Source organism: Thunnus maccoyii, chromosome 9, assembly GCF_910596095.1.
Source record: "Thunnus maccoyii chromosome 9, fThuMac1.1, whole genome shotgun sequence".
In the NCBI taxonomy this organism is placed as follows: domain Eukaryota; kingdom Metazoa; phylum Chordata; class Actinopteri; order Scombriformes; family Scombridae; genus Thunnus; species Thunnus maccoyii.
This window is the reverse complement of record NC_056541.1, coordinates 9,015,981-9,038,701: the sequence shown is the minus strand read 5'-3', so window position 1 is coordinate 9,038,701 and position 22,721 is coordinate 9,015,981. Positions and strand designations below refer to the sequence as shown.

The 22,721-nt window shown below is 37.4% G+C and overlaps 3 protein-coding genes across 4 annotated transcripts in view; 1 reads left to right on the top strand and 2 right to left on the bottom strand.

Moving 5' to 3' along the window:
* The window catches only part of col27a1b (collagen, type XXVII, alpha 1b), a 70,313-nt gene extending 66,316 nt beyond the window's left edge, over window positions 1–3,997 (top strand). For both annotated transcript variants that reach the window (XM_042420681.1, XM_042420680.1), the window contains exons 60-61: window positions 1,046–1,264; window positions 2,232–3,997. In XM_042420681.1, the coding sequence (XP_042276615.1) occupies window positions 1,046–1,264; window positions 2,232–2,378 (366 nt within the window). In that variant the 3' untranslated portion in view covers window positions 2,379–3,997. The remainder of the gene's footprint in view (window positions 1–1,045; window positions 1,265–2,231) is intronic.
* A 200-nt stretch (window positions 3,998–4,197) lies between these two features.
* zgc:101858 (uncharacterized protein LOC449555 homolog) lies at window positions 4,198–9,354 on the bottom strand. Its single transcript, XM_042420683.1, has 8 exons — window positions 9,246–9,354; window positions 8,916–9,086; window positions 6,923–7,101; window positions 5,747–5,840; window positions 5,572–5,641; window positions 5,439–5,475; window positions 5,151–5,214; window positions 4,198–4,410 (listed from the first exon to the last, which is right to left on the bottom strand). The coding sequence occupies exons 1-8, from the start codon at window positions 9,267–9,269 to the stop codon at window positions 4,252–4,254; spliced, it is 798 nt and encodes a 265-aa protein (XP_042276617.1). The 5' UTR covers window positions 9,270–9,354; the 3' UTR covers window positions 4,198–4,251.
* Window positions 9,355–10,508: 1,154 nt separating this feature from the next.
* On the bottom strand, window positions 10,509–12,812 carry ppil3 (peptidylprolyl isomerase (cyclophilin)-like 3). Its single transcript, XM_042421871.1, has 6 exons — window positions 12,721–12,812; window positions 12,386–12,460; window positions 11,444–11,537; window positions 11,282–11,349; window positions 11,058–11,176; window positions 10,509–10,897 (listed from the first exon to the last, which is right to left on the bottom strand). Exons 1-6 carry the CDS (start codon window positions 12,721–12,723, stop codon window positions 10,771–10,773), a joined length of 486 nt encoding a protein of 161 aa, XP_042277805.1. The 5' UTR covers window positions 12,724–12,812; the 3' UTR covers window positions 10,509–10,770.
* Window positions 12,813–22,721: the final 9,909 nt, after the last annotated feature.

Here is a 22,721-nt window from a genome sequence, read left to right as displayed (position 1 = left end):
TCTTTTTGGATGGATCATTCTCGCAATGAATCTTAAAGCTTCACATTTTGTCTTGCTGGCCAAGTCACCATCAAAGGCACGCGCAGTTGGCAAGTAAACCTCCAGAATCTTAAACTGTCCTTTATCCTTTCACTCTCTTATTGTTGGAGTGATATTTCAGCCATATCATACAGCAAGAAAACACAATGGAGCACACAAGAACACAAATATAGACAGCCTATATGAAATGTAAATGAAATCATAGGGATACAAAGTGATACTTAAAAGCTCAATCTGTGATCCAATTAATTACAATTTATAGCAGAATTGGAACCCGTTATCAACTCCCAAACTTATTGTGCTCAAGTTCTACTTCAGAGAGTAACATCTGTCCAACAGCCAAGTCCAGGTCTTAATGTTGTCTGATGCTGTTTACATCGGGAATGTTTGTGACTATACTGTATCAGTAAAATGGGCCTGTCTTTTTTAGATTACGATTCTTAACACAACTTTCTCAATCTACTCATTTTTATTATATCAGAGGATATACATCAAATGTAAAGGTCCAAAAATTACATATTGGACCTAAAGAGGTAACCTCAGATCAAAATGTGGATGAAGCATAATCAACCTCAATATGTGACTTTTAAAGTTGTTGTTCTGACTAATCAGTGAAATGGTAACCATGCAGACTGAATTCTAAATTACATAGGAATTCATGCAATTCTGCACGGTCAATGCTACGTGGTAAACATTTATATAGCCCTTTTAAAGAGATTTACAACTTGCCTCTCATTCACACACACACGCACACACTCACACTGGTTCCAGTGAGCCATTATGTAAGGCCTAACTGCCAAGAGTAACTTGGGGTTCAGTGTCTTGCTCAAGGACACTTCAACATGAGGAGCTGGGGATTAAACCTGTTCTATCTCCTGAGCCACAGCCATTAAGACACACATCTTCCAGATGTTGACCTTATATTATAAACCTCACAATCATGCTACAAACATGTAAAAATTATAGTAAATTAAAGTAACTTGACAAAAATCCACTTACTTTGTAGTTGGAGATCGGAGTGGGTCGTATCCAGATGAACTTCATCCACCTTTTGAGCACTGAGGCCGTGCAGCACATCACCATTCACTGCCTCAACACACCTGTGTGGGCAGCAGGACCCTCCTTAACGCCCTCTACCCAGGCTGTGAGCTTCAAGGCCTGGACCGGGGAGAAGATTCAGGCCGGAGACCTCTTGGAGCCACTCATACCCAAGGATGAATGCTGGGTACGCACCGTTATCCTTACAGCATGGGTTCAAATCAAAATTTGTTCTATGTAAAAGTCTATGCAATACTCCAAATGTTCCAAATGTTAACATCCTTTAAAGCAGTAGTTCAACATTTTATGAAATACACTTAATGCAGAGAGTTAAATCAGAAGATCATTATCAGTTTAATCTGTCAAGTACAAAGACAGGAAGTAAGGGGAAACACCTTGCTTCACTAATTAACACAATCTATCTTCTATACAAACAAAATACATTTGAGACAAATATAAAAACAAGAAGTTCTGGTTTCACAGGGAGTTGTTTGCTGTAACTTTTTCTTGGCGGGGTGAGATACGTGCGGGGCACGTAACACACTAAAAAAACACAATTAAATGTTTTTAAATTTCTGTTTGTGTCCTGATAAAACAAAAGAAACACGTTCATTTGTGAGCATTAAGGTGAATTTCTAAACTTTGAAGTAAAACCAGGCTAGCTGTTTTCTGTGCTTCCAGTCATTATGCTAAGCTAAACTAATTGCCTCATTGAAGTAGGTCAATACTGAACTAAGCCCACAACAAAACCTATTTTCTCACATTCCTCTTGTGGTATTTAGCCCTACAGGAAGGTTTTGTTTTAGTTGTCCAAGTTTTGAGACATCCATATTTAAGATGTTTGCTTCAACCTCGATACAGTGGAGGTGAGTTTAATTGTGTTTGAGGTGCACACAGCAACAGCAAATTCAATAGTATTTGCCCTCTTACCAGAAACAGTCTCCCTGTTAATTTTGGATAATCTAGACCACACTGTCAATGTTTTTTGGTCGAAAACAGTGAAATCAGTGAAATCTCAGAGACGTACCTCCCAAAACTATAGGCATGACTAGATACCACTAGAAGTAAGTTAGAAAACAGACCCATTGGTATATATATATATATATTTTTGCACATCATCTCAATATGTGACATGTTGCAACCTTGACTTTCAGATCAAAGATGGCCGCTGGCATCAGACCCACTTCATCTTTCAGACCCAGGATCCAAACTTACTCCCCATAGTGGATGTGTACAACCTACCGACCACAGAACCTGGTTCACGTTATCACCTTGAGGTTGGACCGGTGTGCTTCTTATAGGGCCCCTATGTGTATGTGTACATGTGTGTGTGTGTGTATGTGTGTGTGTATGTGCGTGTATGTATGTGTGTGGCGGGGGCTTTGAATACTCCTCAAAGGAGTGACTGCATGGAGGATGGCAGACAGGGGAGACTGGTGCTTTGGTGGTTTCCAGAACAGCAGACCCCCATTTTTCTCTCCACAAAATATGCTTGGACTGCAGAAACAGGAGGGGGCGCTGGAGAGGGAAGGCCCATTGGAAATGCAGAGATAAGACTTCTGGCACTAATCAGCCTATGGAAAAAAAAATAATAATAAGCTTCTTTTTCAGAGACTTGTTTGTTTGATACAAGATCTGGATGCCCTGAATCGAAGGAAGTAATATGAACGTCTCATTTCTGTCATCTCTCGGACCATGTTGTATCATATTCCCTTCACGGTCTGACCTGATTTTTGCAAAATCCTAGAACATTTTACAGAAGTGATGTGTACAGAAATATGGAACAGTTACATCTGCAATTGCAATAAGTCCAGCTTTCATGTTTTAAGTATTATTTATACATGTATATGTACTGTATATTGTAATATAAAGTGCAATAGTTATTGTTCCACAGCCTTTACAGTATAAACATCATATCACTCATTCAGGTATATAGTGTGCCTCAGACACACAGGCGTACTGCCTCCAGGTAAGTCTTTTTGAGCCTCTAATAACTGTCCAGTGCTGAGACCCCACGTTTATACAGATACCTTCACACAAACAACTGCTGTGTGGTACTTTCCATGTTAAAAGTGGATCCAAGGTTTTCCACAGTGTGAACAGAGAAAAGTGTGTCAAGATGCTACCTCGTACTGCACCTCTCATCTCACAGCAAACAAGACGTTACCTGATATAATCTGGGATGACAATGAGGTGACACCTGGTGCTGCAACAGTTGACACTCGTATGATAAATTCTTGTCAGCTCTCAGCAAAGCTATGTCTGTGCTTTACTTAAAAGGGAAGATTGTATAATATACACACAGGCCAAACTCCTAAATTATATTTTCAAGGTAGCATATGTTAACATTTTCAATATTCTTTGTATGAGTCTGACACTATAAGTTAAGTTCTTTTTTATTTGTCAAAATGTAAATGTATATAATTATGCAACCTTTATTATCTACAATGGATTCTATTTAAATTTTATTTAAATTCTGATTAATTTTTCCGGTTCAAAACCATCAAGTTCATGTTTTCAGCACACTTTTGGTCATATGGAGGTTTAAAAATTCTACGGTCTGTATGTGTTTTTATACTTAAACTGTTCTCAACAATCAGCTGTATTTTAGGACATCTTTTATTACTTACTGTTGATGCATTTGTCACTAAAATATGCAGCAATGATGGTTAGTCCCACCAATCTATAAACTCAGAGGATTTCTTACAATACACATTAAACTACGGTACATGTGTTTAGTGTTTGGTCTGTAAAGACATTTTATGCTGAGTGAATGAAGTCTAATGACTCAACAGGTTATTCAATAAATGTCTGAAACCTTTGTTGATAAGCAGCTTTCAATTTTTCTTCAACGAAAACTTCTTAGCAAGGTGAGAGAATAAAATGCATTTAAACTGCCTACTTGTGGCAGTGTGTTCTAGCTTCGCTTCGATTCATTTCACACCTGAAACTATCAAATCTTGACAGCTACCACCATTGTGAACACTGAGAAAAATTGTCTACTTGAAGTAATGCCTTGTTTTTTTTTCCCCAAACGTCTCTCTTTCAGTTCAGTTTTAGTAGCAATGGGGGGGGATTCTTTCAACTGCAGCCTCATTTGATACAAAAACACAAGCAGACTTGGAGGTTGGAAGCACTATATTAGCAGACTGCTGTATGTGTGCGTACATGGTCTTATCGTGGGCACATGGCATGGCGGCCTCCGTCAATGGGTAGGTTGACTCCAGTAATGAAACTGGCGGCATCTGACGCCAAGAAGGCGATGCTGTGGGCCACCTCCTCCACCTCACCTGGTCGACCGAGGGCGTGGGTGTGCTTGCACTTTGCAAGAAACTGGTGGAGAAAAAGATCAACAGGATGAGAATGTGGGATACATATTAATATTAAAAATACATATTCTCCCCCATTGAAAAATCCAGAATCTATGAATATGCAGGTGTTGTTAATTTCAAGATTTTAACTATATACACAAGATGAGTCCTACTTTACTGAGAAGTCCATTATCGGTATATATGCACTGGAGGCTTCAAGTTTGTTGCTTACTGGACCACAAGTAGCTCCAAACTTGTTGTGAGGTCACAAATCAGGCTTGTAGGCACACGCCTTAAACTAAGATTTAAGGTGAGTACAGAGACACTTTCCCACTTTGGCAGATGAATCTGAAAACAGCCTTCTAGTGTCATACTCCACATAAATAATTCTGCACAGTGCTCAAATATACAAGTGGAGTAACCATAAAAAAAACACATTTTTGAGTGAAGGGGGACTTAAGTTTGGGTATGCTTAAATTAACTTTATAGCACGCAGATTAGGGGGAGGTTTGGAACGCCTTCCAACAATGCATGCCAGACCACAACTGAACCCAGAGGATCAGTTTCATGTCATATACACTGCACATAATGGAATACATGTTCCACAGTGTTAGTTTCATATATTGCCTGTTGGCATTTACACTTATTTCTTCTGCGCTATCAGATCCCAGGACATGAAAAACATGGAACACTTGAGTAAAGAACCGCAAATGGATTTAATCCATCTCAATGGCAACATAAAGTAGTGACATGTTGTGTTACCTGAGCATATTGCTCCTCATCCAGTCCTGCTCTCTTGTGGACATCTGTGATGATCACACCAGGGCTGAAGAGAGAGAGAGAGTAGGAATGTAGAATAAAGTGCATTAGAAACAGTCCTTTTCTAGGAAAAGGTGATTAGATTGTTTTTTAAATCACAAATTCAGAGGATCTGTGTAATTGAATTGTATGTATCCCAAAATGTTAATGGTGGTCAAGAAAATGCTAATGAGGTCAATTACTGAGCACACACACACACACACACACACACAAAGTAATAATTATACATACCAAACAGAGTTTACTCTGACTTGCTTTGATGCCAGTTCTGAAATAAAGAGCAGTTATGTGATTTCTTGTGCTCTGATGCATCTTTATGAACGTTTTAAATGTCGAGCATACATGGAGACTCTTGCTAACTCACCAAGTGCTATACAACGTGTGAACTGGTCAATCGCTGACTTAGACATACAATAGGCCAGGACACCAGGGAACTAGAAAGAAAAAAAAAAGAAGTCTGTCACAGTTCCCAAATATGCTTCGTAACAAATATTATTAGATATTTTATATGGAGGGTTGGCCGGCTGCATGATACCCACCGATCTCTGTCCGTTGACACTGGATACGTTGACGATAGAGCCTTTAGTCTTGATGAGGTGAGGCACACAAAGTTGAGTCAGGTGGTATACTGATCTATAATAAAGGAAAAAAAGGAGAAGATCTACTAACTAAAACATTAAATATCAAGTAAGGGATCATCAGTCTTTTGCCTACTCAAGGCTGAAAAAGACAATTACGTCTTAACATCTGTAACTGGATTCTCCAGATAACTCCAGTACTGCACCTACACCAACACATTCATCCTGTTACATTTAAATTGGGTGGCTGGTGAATAAAGCTGCCAATCTGATGTTCCTGCAGATTTATAACAGTGTGCACCTGATGTCCTCAGAACAGATATCTGAGGGGGTTACAAAATTATTCTTTTCACATCTGAATCAGTATTCTGTGAGGATATCTACCTGTGTTTGTGGTGCAAATGAAGGTAACAAATCCAATCTTATGCAGTGGTAAATGCAGGTGCAGGTCCTATATGAGATGATGTGAACTACAAAACTACCAATTCCACCTGACAAAGACACCTTGTACTTGAAATCCAGTCTATATGTATTAGGGGGTAACTTGCAGCCATGACCCTGCACATTCATGCACACAGTAAATGTATAGTGTATCCATACGGCAAAAAATAGTAAAATCTAGGTTTAGTCAAGCATGTATACTCATACTGTTTGAATCTACATATAGTTAGATTCATACAAACATCATTTCATCTTTTTTTTTTTTACAAAATACTCTTCTTTTCCCAAACAACCAACTCAAATTACATCTTGCTGCTGAAACATTTTGTTTTCACTATGATTCAAATAACATTTAAATAATTTCACATAATTTTCAGTTTCGTTCAGATACAGAAACTCATACATTGAAAATAATACCTTAAAATACCATAATCTCACAAAAACTGTGCAAGTTTGGTTTTCCTCATATTTCTACAGCTTTTTACTTTGAGGACTTTTTCCTTTTAGCGTATGAATATCAACTTTAGTCTTACTCATGACAACACTGCCACAAATCAACTCTTAAAACGTGTCACATACTTTAGCCAATTACCTCCCCTCCAGACTTAACGCTACATTCCAGAGCCGTGTCATCTGACTCTTCTCGTCAAACGAACGCTCGGCACCAGCGTGTCTCTAGGATGTTATGACACCTACCTGACATTGATGTTCATGACCCTGTCATACTGAGCCAAGTCTGTTGTCTCGATGCTGCCCATTGCCAGGATACCAGCGCTGTTGACCAGGACATCCAGCCGACCGAAGCGAGCGATAGTCTGCTCTACCGTCTTCTTCACCGTCTCCTCATCAGTCAGGTCTCCGGGTACAAGCAAGGGCTGCACGGTAAAGCACATGTAGTGTTTCTTAAAGGCCTGACTTTTATTTATTTATTTTTTTTCCATTGTGCTTTTAACATTTGAAACTTGTAAAACACAACTCTCCGCATGAGAGGCCATACAAAATATAACATGTAAAATGATACTATTATAATGAACAATATGTTGGCGCTCTCCTTATTTTTTTTTTTTACAAATTTGTGTACTGTCTTAAATCTGTGCCTATATATGATTGTGACTGTTATTGTATTATTGTATATATTTGTATATATTTATATATGCTGCTTAGTGGATCGCTGCTAAGTCGAGTTCTGGTGTGTTAACATGCAATGACAATGAAGCATCTATCTATCATCTATGTATACAGTACAAATATACAATACACAGAGATTTAAAGTCATACCAACAGAGAAAAATCAATAATCGCTTTATAAAAGGCAGCAATGTTTTCATTTTAAGCAGCAAGTTCTTAATTTATTATACATTTTATGATGTGTTGACATATTCTGTGTCAAAAGGGACAACTGTATATCTTACGTCCAGTGTACATTTGTATGGGCCTTTAAAGAGAATTTTATCCCAAGGTAGGTCTTAATGCTTCTCAAAAAACAGGTTTAAAAATAAGCTTTAGGCTCATCCCACCATACAGTAGAGCTTATTACATTAATACAGGATTAGCTCATTACATTTGGGAATACTTATATCTCATATTTATTAACCTGAAATGTCACAGGCTCTGAGGATTAGGCCAATACCCAGTGGTGGAAAGTAACTAAGTAGATTTACTCAAGTACTATAATTAAGTACAATTTTGAGGTAGTTGTACTATACTTTCTTTTTAACCCCCCCCCCCCCTCTTCTAATTTTATGCTACTTTATACTTCCCCTCTACTACATTCCAGAGGGAAATATTTACTTTCTACTCCACTACATTTATTTGACAGCTTTTATTACTTTTCAGATGATGATTTGACACAATGGATAATATTACAAGCTTTTAAAATACAACACATTGTTAAAGATGAAACCAGTGGTTTCCAACCTTTTTGGCTTTTGAAGTCTTACAAAAAGCAGTGTGTAGTCGGGATCACATTTCAGATGTCTATGAGTTGTTAACAGCTCCACCAAATAGTGATTTTTCCCTCTAAACTTCTCACATGCTTTCATTTCAATAAATGTTCAAATGATCCAATATTTCACCAAAGATCAAAGATTAGAGAAAAAGTCCAAAAACTAAAAACAGGTTTGTTTATCAGAGCTTTGTTTCTTCTTCTTTCCTCTCCCATTAATCATCTCACATCCCCTCAGGTTTATCTGATGACCCTTTGGAGGAGAACGACCCCTAGGTTGGGAACCACTGGACTAAACTATCGAACTGTATATAAAGTAGTTGAAACTATCTCCACCTCCAGCAGCTACAACAGTAACATGCTGCTCTAACACTGATGCTTCAGCATTAATAATATAATGATGTCTTATATAATAATGTATATGAACGTTTTGCTGTAAATACTTGTGTACTTTTACTGAAGTAGGATTTTTCATTTTTCATGCAGAACTTGTACTTGTAATAGAGTATTTTTACATTGCTGTATTGGTATTTTTACTTAAATAAAGGATCTGAATACCTCCACCACCGCTAATAACTATTATATCTATCTAGCCTGCAGTTTTTTTATGTGGAGGGTTTTTTTTATCACAATCATAACTCCATTCAAAATAATCTGTTTTAAAAGTGCAGATTAACAACGTCCTCTTCATATTCAACATTATTCTAACATTAGTAGCTGAAACCTCAGTACTGTGTGAGTTACCTCTGCGGCCCCGAGGTCGGTGCACTCTTTGGCTATTTTGTTCAGGTTCTCCACGTCTCGGCCGTTCAGGGCGAGCAGGGCTCCGAGTTTGGCGAACAGGACGGCACAACCTGCTCCGATACCCGAGCTGGCCCCTGTTATCAGGGTCACTTTCCCTTTCAGGGAAGACACCTATAAATGCACATTAAACACGTCAATGCAGGTGTGCACACACAACCTTAATACGAATAAATGATTGAACTATAATAAAGGTCACGCTCGGTATGAAAGCTGTTATGAAAATACATACTGACTCGACTGATAAACCATATACAAAAACAATAAACTTACTTTAAATGCGTCCTCTGAGGCCATTTATGTATGTAGTTGTTGCATGTAGTTTGGTATGAACTTGCAACAGCCAGTGTGACGTTTCGTCCACTAGTGATGACGTGTTTTACTACTACGACTACAACACTGATTCAATTCGTTTACCTCTAAACCAAAGTGTAAAAACTATGAATCCGTTTTTTTTGTTGTTTTTTTCAATCTTTCTATGAATTATAACTCCCCCTCAATCAGTTTTTTGTTATTTCTTACTTTTCCTCTATTTTGATATTTTGTGCATGATCATTTTGTGGAAGAAATTGTATTTTTTTACATGTCAATAAAGACCAAAAAAAAAAAAAAAACCTTCAGCACCACGTCATTCCCAGTGGAGACATTTGCAAATATATTTCAATGTAGCAAACATTTTGAAATCATGCTAAAAACAGAACACATTCATTATAAAAGTTTTATTTAGTACAAAACATTGACAATTTATTTACAAAGTCTTATCAAGAAAAAAAAAAGATCAGAATCTGTAGAGCAATGTTGCACAAAGTCAGACACGTTACTTTTAGGACTGAATTATCAATGCATTAAAATGAATCATTGAAGAGCAACCTATATTCTTCATTACAAATGCTTTTGAGGGGGATGTGAACAATTTCTTAAAATTCTTAATCATATTTTGCTAGAAATTGGAGAAAGCAAACCCCTGAATTTTGCATCTGGATGATATCTGGGATTAATCCATGGACAGTGATTAAAACATATAATGTCTTTAAACCATATAATATCTTACACCTACATGAGTTAAAGGACAGGCCTGAATGAGGTTTTCCTTGATGACTCATTGAATCATTCCTCCTGTTCATACTGGCTGTTAAAAGATCCCCTTCAAATGTGCTTTCAATGTAAGGCATGGGGGCCGAAATGCAGTGTGTCCACACAGTCATTTTGTGCAAAAATGCATTTAAAAGTTTATATGAGGATTCAGCAGTCTGAGTTAGTCATATCAAGTGGATATCTGCCACATTTACAGTCTTTTTGGCATCAAATTCCCTTTTTCCCCCTAACAAAAAGAATAACTTTGGCATTAAAAAGACTAACATTAAAAGATATCTACTTGATTTGACTCATTTGGACAGCTGAGGCTTCATATTAGCTTCAGATTAAGTTTTAAATACATTTTTGCACAGAAAGACCATCACTTACATTGTAAATGCATTATGGTGGGATCTTCTAATGGCCAGTATGAACAGAAAGAATGATTACCGCAAGAAAAACATATTTCAATGTTCATTTTGGCCCCTGACTATTGTTTTAAAACAGACTTGAAAAATTGTGAACCTGTCCTTTAAATTCTGGGTCACACCTGTCAGCAAATACTGGTATGCAAATTATCCAGGGGTCTTCTCTCCAATTTCTAGCTTTTGACAAGTTATCCATCCATGACAAGGTACTATACACTGTATCAATTGGCTTATTGGGAATATCTGAGTCCATGTCTGCGTTAAAGGCCAATCTACAAATTTGAAGAGCGTGTCGTCTATCCAGCAAAAGGGTTGGCGTGAATGGTCACATCCTTTATCCGGGTGTCAGTCAGTGGTCGGAACGTCTTTTCGTTTACAGGCAGTTTCTCCAGTTCATCCAGTGTTTCCAAGCCATCGATAATCCTGCATGTTGAAGACAGAGATGTCAGTTGACAATCAAAAATGAACTGAGGTCAACTTGTATCTTGTCTACAGAAAACAAATTTTGTGTTGCATATTTAACATATTTTATCTATCTATTACATGACCATACACCCATGATTGCCATATATGATTTGCGTACTTTCCAAACACTGTATACTTCATGTCCAGATGAGGCTGTTTGGCATACGTGAAGAAAAACTGGGAGCCGTTCATGTTGGGGCCATTGTTTGCCATTGAGACCACTCCTCTTACATTGTGCTGAAACAAAATGAAAGCAGAACAAACAGTGACAATTTTAAACAACAAACCCCAATAAGATATTTAAATAAAATTTAGACAAACTAAACTAGAGGTCACACTCACCTTTAAGTGTTCACTGAACTCATCTTCAAATTTGCGGCCCCATATACTTGTTCCTCCTTTTCCTGTGCCTGGGTGATTTAAACAAAATAGTGGAAACTACACATGAGGGTGTGAATTCTGACATTTCAACCGTTGATCATATGCAACAACACTCCTCTCTACCTGTAGGGTCTCCAGTTTGAACCATGAAGCCTTTAATATTTCGGTGGAAGATGCAGCCATTGTAGAACCCACTGGCACACAAGGCAAGAAAGTTCTAGAAAACAAAATAAAAATTTTACAATTAACATGTTAGGATATAAAATTACTTGATTAATGAAAATACATCAGAATCTCTGTTTAGACCTTACAATTACTGTACCACGTTTCTAACACAGTTTGTAACCTTATGGCAACTGTAAAGTTGTTACCATGGCCACTGAAAATTCTGGATTCTGATTGGTTGAAGGGTGTGGATTACCTTTTAATATCTAGACAGTTTAACTGGACACCTATGACGAAGGTGCTCTGTTTTTGACCATGTGCTGATGTTAAAGCTACAATTTTGAGGTTTGAGAGTAGGGCTGCAACTCACAATTATTTTCATTATTGATTAGTCTGTTGATAATTTTCTTGAATAACTGATTAATTGTTTGGTCCATAAAATGTAAAAAGTGTGAAAAATGTGAATTACTGTTTCCAAAAGCCTCAAATGACTTGTTTTGTCCTGGCCGACAGTTCACAACTCAAATATATTCAGTTTACTGTCATACAAGACTGAAGAAACCTGAAAATATTCACATTTGAGAAGCTGAAATAAGAGAATTAGGACTTTTTTTTCTTGAACCGATTATAAAACTAGTTAACAACGAATTGATTAATTGACTAATTGTTGCAGCTCTATGTGAGAGTCTATCAAACAGCACTAAATTGTACTATTGCAAATCCAAACTCAGAAGAATGTGGAAGTTGACGAACGGTAGCTTTCTTCAGCCAAGTCTTACACTTCTAGGAGAACACACCGTGTCAGGCCTAATATTAAGATATGTTTAAATGTGCAAAAACGTTTCGCATCGGAAAGAAGTCGACAGTATTGCAGTAAAAGATGAGTATGTAAAAACTTACCTCACATGACCTCGGTGCGCGCTCACAAAACAATTCAATTTTAATCTCTCCCAGATCTGTGTGAAGGGTAACAGCCTGCAGAATTTCAAGAGAAAAGAATAAAAACATTAAACCTGAACTTAAATGAGGCACAGGAACGGTCATTCATTACTGTTTGCTACCTAGCTTAGCCTGTTACATCGACAGCAAAAATAAGCAACTTATCATGTAACAAAAGGGAAGTTAAGATAAACAGCATAGCCACGTAAAACTATGATTTTAGTTTATAACTTTTTGAGCTGTTTTGTGTTCGATATTGACAGCTACCTATTGGAAATTTCTATAATGAAGTTTACCATTTCAAACGTTGCGTCTGTGCACAAGTGTGTCAGAGAAACATGTCCGTCTGGGTACAGTCACTGAGAACTGAATGGTTCCGGGCCACACACACAACGGCACAGAAGTGGAGCTACAATGTTTAGTTGATACACCTCTACAATGTTTTAGAAGTGGAGCTACAATGTTTAGTTGATTGGAAGAAAATTAATTAGCAATTATATTTTGATTGATATAATTGTTTCACTATTTGTTTAAAGAAAAAATCCTAAAAATGTGTTGGTTTCAGCTTCTCAAATATGTGGATTTGCTGCTTTTCACTGTTGTATCACTGTGAATTGAATATCTTGGGGTTTGGGACTGTTGATCAGACAAAACAAGACATTTGAAGAAGTTCCCTTGGGCTTCGTCAAATGACACTAAAATTTGTATTTTTTCCCTACTTTTTGACATTTTATGGACTGAACAATTAATTGAAGAAAATAATCGTTAGTCAAGCCCTAGTTTGAAGTTGTGAGCAATTTCATTTATTTGGTCTTCAAAATGGATTAGATGTGAAACTGAAAATGTTTGCCTACAACGACTGAAGAACTGAAATCCCTCCCTATGAAAAACTTTCAGGTTAAAGGCCAGTATCCACTTCAGATGAGGCAATCAGTCACTGTAGTGGTAGCGCTGGGGGGAACCATCAGGTACATGGCTAATAAAATTAAACATTCAAGCACCAACACTATTTCAGCATACATCATACCAAGATTTCTTTGAAGCTCAAGCAACCTCAACACTCATGTTCCAGTTGAGCCGAAGAGGAAAGATAAATGATAACAGATGTAAGTATACTTAAAATATATGAAGGACTTACCATACAAACATACAGTATGTTCAATAGTAGTACAGTTCAATATTTACTGGTTCAGTCAAGCTATTTATATCCAAAACCAAACTATTAATTTTTCCCGGTTAAAAATCTGACTTTTTTTTGACTATTATAGTATCAAATGTATCAAATCTTGAGATCAAAGACAGAGAGTAGTTCTAGGATTGTTTTATTTGAATAGCTTTTAGAAGCTGTGAAAACGTGGGTAAGACAACCATTCTGTCCCCATTACACTTTGTATTTCTTGCCATACTTGTCATTTGTTTTGTTTTGCCAGTCACATTGCTGTCACATACTATCCTGGGTTTTGCTTGTGTTTCGCATTGTTTTGTTACATTTACATCTGCATTTACGGTTTAATCGAGACAGAAAAGTATTTAAGGTCATTATTTATTGTTTATTGATTTAAAGTACTGAGTTTCTTGAATTATAGATTAGTTTCGTCTTCCTTTTCTTCTTCTTTGCATTTATTGGCGGATTGCAATGCCAATTTATAGGTGCATACTGCCACCTACCGTACCGGAGTATGTAGAACGGGATCCTGTTTACAATAGCTTACTCAAATAAATAAATAAATAAAATTAAAAATAAAAATTAAATAAATGAAATCCTATCACCTACTATATTCTGTTAAACAATCCACTGTTTCTTAAGAGTATTGAGTAGTAAGTAGTGTCTGCTTATCTGCCCCCTAGTTATACCCAGATATAGTTCTCATTAGATTAATTACTTTTTTACATTTTGTTTCTAGTTTTTCACAACATGTGTCTTCCGTGTACATCTTTCATCCTGCCAAATTCCTGAATACTTGAATTCCTTTACCTTTACTACTGGTTTCCCATATAAATGAAGCCTCTCTTCATCTAAATTCCTCCTCCTAGTCAAGTATATGTAGCACATCTAACTGGTAGATAGTCTGAAACCCCAATTATATGACCATGTTCTACCTTTAAAGTAGCATCCTTCATCTTTCTTAGCATGCTTGTCTGGTCTCTCCCCCTAATCCATATAGCTCCATCATCTGCATAAAGTGAAGAACATATCCTTCTATCTAAATTCATAAAAATATCGTTGATCATGATAGTAAATAACACTGGGCTAAAAGCACTTTCTTGAGGGATTCCCTCCACATAGAGTCATAACGATAACCTTACAATAGCATCCATGTTAGATCTTCCTTTCTTGAATCCGTTCTGATAAGAAGCTAGTAATCCTCTGTTCTAAGAAATAATTAAGCCTTCGGACTAATATCTTTTCCATCCATTTACATAGATGCGATGTTAAAGCAACTGGTCTGTGATTTCCAAGAACATTTGGATCTTTACTGGGTTAATAGAAGGCTAAATGAGTGCACTCTTCCAGCTTTTTGCCAGCAATCCCTCTCTCCAAATCTTATTAAAAAGTTCCAGAGACTTAGAACTTTATCAGGAAGTTTACAAAACATAACATAACTTAATTGGTTCTGTCCTGCAGCTGTGTAATGCTATTTTTAATTCACTAATTGTTATCTCAGCATCAAGGGTTGAGTTGTCATCATCCTTTTTCTTAGTTATATCATGATTAACATTTAGCACTTCCTCTTTTCTCTTTTTATGACTATCATCTAAGTGATTTCCGCTGTGAATATTGGCAAAGCTTTTACCAAACATATTAGCCTTTTCTTTATCTGTAACAGCAATTACTTCTCCGTCCTCTAACACTGGAATGTTGGTGTACTTCCTTTTGCCATTACAATTACAACATTAACCAAACATCCTGTAGTTTCACTTCTTTATCTATAGCAGAACAGAATTCCCTCCATGCATTCTTTTTACTAGATTTGATACCTCTACGAATCAGAGCTTTTTTCTGTGGTAGTCTATTAATAGGAGTGTGCCCTAATACAAATACATTCTTTTGCAAAGCACAAATAGTGTTTTGTTTTTTGTTGTTTTTTTCTCTGAATATTTGTTTCATACAAATTAAAAAATACTTGTTCTCAGGAAGAAAATAAAAACATTTCAGTGCGCAGGTCGGTTACATCGCTATCTCAGTCTCTCTCCTCTGCTCCGCTGTAACGTCTATCAGCAGGTCTCAACGAAGGGAGTCACATCCACCTGCTACATGACGCACATTTCCTTATTTCGACATCACTCCCAGAGTTGAGGGTGTTCCCCAGAGATAAAGCTGAGCTACTGACACAAGTGAAGTGCTCTCAAGGCACTCTCCATAACCTTTTGTTCCCCTTCCCCTTTCCACAGAGTAGGCAATAAATGAAAAGTGCAAAGCAATAATCACCTTTGAAGTTCTTCTCTCCATGTTACATGCTGTGCTGTCTCTGTGTTATGGGTGTATACATAGGTAGAGGTCTGTCTGCAATGAGGCAATAATAAAGTTTTAGCTCAGTAGTCAGTGCAGTCGCCTATGATCTGAAAGACTCCAGTTGGAGACTTGGTGTGGGACCTCCTTCGTAAGGTAGTTTATTCATGAATACTTATTGTTACACTTAAATTTTCTAAAATTAAGAGTATAATAAAAACAAAAACAGGATTTATAAGCCTATTTCCACTTTTATTCGAATACAAATACAAATACAAATAATTTTGCTGTCTCAACAAATACAGATATGAATACAAATACTGGGCTCCCTCCCTATCTACTAAATGTTTTTGATTCAAGTTGCTCCTTAATACTTGTAATGCTTTATTACGTTATTACAGCTTTGGTGCATTCCTCATTCCACCATGGCACAACTTTCCATTTTCCGGTAATTCTACTCATAGGCATGCTCTTTGATGCAGTGTTCAAAATTAACTTAGTCACTACAGTTACACATTCTCCTATATTACCATCCATTGAAATGGAATTAGCTTCTTCCAAACAATATTCTCGAAATTTTCCCCAGTCAGCTTTTCCAAAGCACCATTTCTCTAACATGCATCTTTCTTGATCATGTACCTTCAGATTTAACGAACAAAAAATTGGAAAATGATGACTTCCTATGTTGGACTTATCATTTACCTTCCATTCACAAGAACATGCCAGATTTCTAGAAACCAGTGTTAAATCTATACATGAAAGAGCATTTCTCTCTCTCTCTCTCTCTCTCTCTCTCTCTCTCTCTCTCTCTATATATATATATATATATATATATTCTTGTTCCTTTGTTATCATTCAGACAGACTAGTGATCTTTCTTCCATCAATTCTTCAACTACATTACCATGATTATCTGTATGTTTACTACCCCAAAGGCTATTATGTGCGTTAAAATCACTGCACCAGATTTCTCCTCTGTTATCACGTGCAACTGCATTAAACATTTCAACACACAACTTCTTGCAAAGACTATAAAAGTTTATTATCTTAAGGTTTCCTTCTTCATTACACACTTCGATAATCACACATTCCAGTTCTGCTGGTGATGGCAATCTTAAGTAGGGTATTTTATCTTTGATAAATGTTATACAACCACCTCCTTGATTGTTTATCCTGTCATATCAGGATTAGGTATATCCTGGTATAGCAAAATCAAGATGTGGACGTAGCCAAGTCTCTTGTATACAGAGAATATCTGGGCGTGGTTCTGATCCAAAAACATATCTTTTGAATTCTTGGCCATTAGCAATAAGGCTTCTCGTGTTCCATTGCAATATATGGATCACCATAAAAACAATATTAATCATTACTCTGAGATCCTCCATCAGTGTTTACTTTCAGCATTGCATAAATATCTTCTGCCCTCAATCCTATAATATCCAAAAATTCTTCTGCCACATTCACCACTGTCTTAATCCTGTCACTTTTTTTCTCCTGCCTGGTAGCCACAATTAATAATTTTACAGATGAAGGGTATGAACTTTGTTTGATGAACCACCAGCGAATCCTCTTCTACCTCGCATTTATGTGATCATTGAATCTGTTGCATTATTGGGGCTGTAGTCGTTCTGCCTTCTTGCTGCATCCCTCGCCTACTTGTTCTCTGGGGTAGAAGGCCGCCATCTGGTCTGCTTCCTTCGCCGTTTGCTTCTTTATAAGTTTCTGAGCTCTGCATTTCATCATTTACTCTCTTTTTAGTGCTTCTGCATATGATATATTAATGATTACTGTGTTTTTCTGTACCTCTTTTGCTTTTATCTGGACTGCACAACCCCCAAATGCAGCACTATGCTCTCCACCACACTTACAACATTTCATTTTGACTTCCTTTGCATACTTTCTGTAATCATGTTCACCTCCACATTTCACAAATCTTTGTTTACCACGACATTGTTGAGCCACATGCCCAATTCTTTGACAATTGTAACATCTTATAGGGTTTGGAATAAATTCCCTTACCCTATAATTGATCCATCCCATTTTAATTTCCTTTGGAAGTGTGCTTTCAAATTGTACTAGCATAGACAAGCTGTCCTTCTTAACACCATTTTTGTTTGTCTCTAGAAGTTTCTAGTGGCACATTTGAAATGACTCCTCTCACTTTAGCTACACTACCAGGTATGTGTGTTGTGATCCTTACACCGCAAGTGTCAAGTGTTTCTATCTTGAGAATTTTGTCTTGCTGTTGCTTACTTGCAGCAGAGATAAGGACTCCTTGATTATTGAGGAATTTGGCAAACTTGATTTTTCCGATTTTTTCTTCAATTGCTTTTGTCATATGCATTGGGTGAAAATGTACCGTTTCCCTCCCAAACGTAATAATAACTTTCCACTCCTCCTTTCCTTGTGGTGCTGAATCTTCCTGATTAACTCTTACTTTCTTTGTGGTGCCCTCATCTCCTTGGCTACTTAAGTCTGACAAGTCTGCTCTTCTGTCTCTCCTTTCTTGTCTTTTCCTTCTTTTATTTGAAGCCATACTCCATCTCATCCTCCTCATCATATCCCTCTGAACTTTCACCCATTCTACAATCACGGTACAGTTGCTGCATGATGCAATCCTATTTTCAAGGGGGAGGTACTGAACCACATCCTGATTTTAAGATCTTGCTGACATCACCAGTGATGTCATGGGTTAGACCAAGTACTGGGGGGATTTATTTTATTTAGTTAAATGTTTGGTTTTGTATTTATGTTATTTGTACTTATTTTGGTTTATCGTACTGTGGTTGATGTGTATGTAAACATTGTTAACTGATACAAGTGACATTGTCTTACACCAGTTGTTGGTATAAGGGAAAGGACCCCCCTAATACAAAAATGGTTCTGCCTACATAGATTGGAGGGCCTATTTAAGGGGAGATTTGTTGGTTTGAGTAAGCGCAGAAATGAAAGAGGATGTCAGTGTAGCTATGTTAAGGTGAGTTTGAGTATGCTTGATTTCATTTGGTAGTCTCTGAGTCTGTCTCTTATCACCTTTCTTGACATTCTGGCAAAGCTTCCTCACAGGTAAAACTTTATTTTACAGTAAAACAGCAAATACTTGTAAAAAGCCAGAAGGGGTTCCAGAAATGCTTCATTTTTCTTATTTCCTATCTCATCAATTGTCTTTTCGTCCCAAATTAGGTTTTAATTTAATTTAATTTAAATTTTTTAATTGTATTACATGCAAATGAAGAGATTTGCTTTTTGTCCATTATCTATTCATATAACAAAAATGAACAGAACATCAGTTGGTCACCAAATGAGGGAGGGGAGGGAAAGGGAGAAGAGGGGTGAGAGACAGAAAGTGATAATCAGTAGATACAGAGTACAAGAGAACGGGCAGCTTTACATTACAGTACTGTATTGTCTCTTAACTTTTGAGATTGTACTAAAAACAATCCTTTCATCCCCATGGCTAAACTGTGTGAGTGTCAGCATGTGTGTATGTAATACTGTAGGTCAAGGCTGATGATTAGTGTGATTACTGCAAGCAATCACACCATTGTAGCAGCAGCTGGCAGCAGCTCTCTACAACAGAGTTGGCACATGTGTGCCTGGACGGTGGAGGATGATTTTTCACCCGTCTTCATCCAGCAAATCAATAGGTGAGTTCCTTTTTGCTTTACTTGGTAGCATAATACATTACATTTCCAATCAACTTGAATTGTGCTATATGCCATTACTTTTGTCACAATAATGATTTGGTACCATGCCATCTGATGAATGAATGAATGAATGAATGAAAAAGAATGAATTTTTTCATTAAGCCTGCAATCTATTCTTCGAGATTCTCTCTGACTTATTGACCAATCTTGAGTTTTTGCTGAAATTGTTTTCCCAAAGTGATTTTTATTCTGATTAAATGTGAAAGGCATCAGGCTTGAATTAAGTTTTGAAATCAGTCTTGCTAACTAGTTACATCTGTATTGTTGCTAAAATAATGACTTGTTTTGGTGGCATGTCAACATTTCTGAGAGTGAAGCTGGATTTATGATTCTGATGCTCCAAATTACACAGTAAGTTTCATTTTGCAATATCCCAGTCCTTCAGTGTTGCATCCCTGGATGGATGCAACAAAGGGGGAAATGGGGAAGGCAGCAATTTACTGCGGCTGGTCCCGTTTTTTCTTATGGGGAAGTACCCAAGGGAGTGTGGGAGTGGTGGCCAGGGTACTGGCACCACCACAGGTACCTGACCAATGCTCCCAATTGCACCCAGGAGCACAGGGGGTCCTGGAGGGCAACAGGTCACTCCACTTAGTCCAGGATTCCCCACTACTCAGGGGAAAGGGGGAAGGCAGCAGCTAGCTGTGACTGGTCCCAGGTACTACAACAACAACAACAGGTCCCGGCGTGCGGTTCTCAAAATATACTCATTCACACTATTGTTCCTCAAAGATTTATTTATGATACAGGGCAGGTGTGAGAAAACACAGAGCAGGGCAGGGCCAATGATACCCAAAACACAAAAAGTCCAGAAATCCCAAAAACAAAGAGTCCAGAAACTCCAATACACAAAAAGTCCAAAAACACAGAGTTCGTGACAGAAAGTCTATGGGAGGAATGTTTGCAAGGTAGTATCTCAAAAACTAAAAGTGCTAAAATATTAATACTACATGGACAGGTGTCCCATGTGGAAATACTTAACATATGAAAACATGGGAACAATAGCGTCAGTTATTACATGTTTTACATAACCCATGAACTATGAGGCGTCTCAAAACAATATTTGAACAGTGTGTTCCTTGGACAATGCTGACTCAACTGATATAGGCCATGCCCATTTGCGCCTTGAAATATTTTCCGCCATTTAGGACTTTTTGCTTCTGTTGGCACATATTTCATCTAATCTTCACCAAACTTGGTAAACACCATATTTAGATGACCCCAGACAAAACTTATGAGTTCATTTCTGGGTATCACTTACCATTTGTCTGTAACTGGCTGCCAAACTTTTGAAGGTGTGGATGATGCAGAACTCTTCAATGCTAAGTTGGATTGCGACTAAATTTAGGAATGTTGTACATAAACCTACACTACACAAGTGTGTAACATTTGATTTAATTCTACCCTCAGTAAAGTAACATTATAACATATTTCTGCAATTCTGTTGTCTTTAATAAAATGAAACTTGGTACACAAATTCTCCATGAGAATCTGCACGACATACTCAATCATGGCACCAATAGCCCCACCCTGTGGTCATGAGTAAAACACCACCATACTACTTATTAACTGCCATATCTCTTAAACGTAATATACCATGGTAATCAAATTCTGCAAAGTTGTACAGATGGGGATGCTGCACAAGTGTGTTGTATTTACAGCAATACTTTGCAAGTTATTTCAGCTGTCAACATTCACATGCATTTTCCGCAGCAAATGCATTTCTAGTTACAAATATAATAGATCTGTGAGAGGTGATGCAAGCAGCTGTTGGAAACAGGAAACAATCTTTGAAATGAGCATATACTTGTTAAAACATGGTCATATTAAATGTGGACTAAATACTGTACATAGAACGGGTTAACAATTTTTCAAGTCTGTCTTAAAACAATAGTCAGGAGCCCAAATGAACACTGAAATAGGTTTTTCATGCTACAGTCATTCCTACTGTTCATACTAACCATTTGAAGATCCCTTCATAATGTACTTTTAATGTAAGTGATGAGGGACAAAACCCACAGTCCTCCTTCTTTGTAAAAATGTATTTAAAAGTTAATCTGAGCTTCAGCTGCCTGAATTAGTCAAATCAAGTAGATATCTTTCAACGTTAGTCTTTTTAGTGCCCTCTTTTTGTTACTATACTTCCACCACAGCTCAACAGGGAAACACTGTCCGAGGAAACAAGAAGAGGGAATTTGATGCTAAAAAGACTGTAAATGTGACAGACTATTGAAGCCTCATATAAGCGTCAGATCAACTTTTAAAAGCATTTTTGCACAAAATGACTGTGGACACACTGCAGATTTTGCCCCCCCCCCCTCCCCCCCCATCACTTATATTGAAAGTGCATTTGAAGGGGATCTTTTCATAGCCAGTATGAACGGGAGGAATGATTGCAGCAAGGAAAACCTCTTTTGGTGTTCATATGGCCACCTGACTGTTGTTTAAGAGAGACTTGAAAAATTGTGAACCTGTCCTTTAACCTGCTGTGGAGCAGCATGGCAAAAAAACAAAAAAAAGCTTCTTTGTTCTTATGAACACCCAACATCCTCACTCTGTGAGAAATGTGTAGTTTTATGCTTTCTCTGCTATATTACCAGATTTGGGGTGGAGTAAACAACATGTCAGTTTAGAAATAGCCAACATATAAGCACAAAACTGAAAAAATAAAGGTCTTAAAAATAGATTTTGATGCTTCAAGACAGGGCCTTAACATTTGGTGGTACAGCAGGATGCAGGCCCTTGTCAGGTTAGTTGTTATATGCGCTAGTGGTGCATGTTCCCAATCAAATTTTCAACTAAATTAAACAAACACAGTTAACACACAGTAAGCTTGGAGCTCTCTGGGCTCCAGGGCAGCTGCCTATTTTGTCCAGTTGGCAATCCAGCTTTGTGTTACAATAGACTGTGAAAATGGCAACTAGTAGTGTCATTATAGACGGCCAAGTGTTTAGCGAGACCGTCATCCAGATAGCCTCAGGTTTTAACTGCTCCAGCAAGTGAGTGTTCATTGAATAATGTGTCCTATACAGGTGTTCTTCTGAGTTACTTCTTAATAAATGTTATGACTATCATAAAGACCACTATCTAATATGGTACTTGTGTAGTTAGCAAGACAGAAAAGGTGCATTAGACAGACT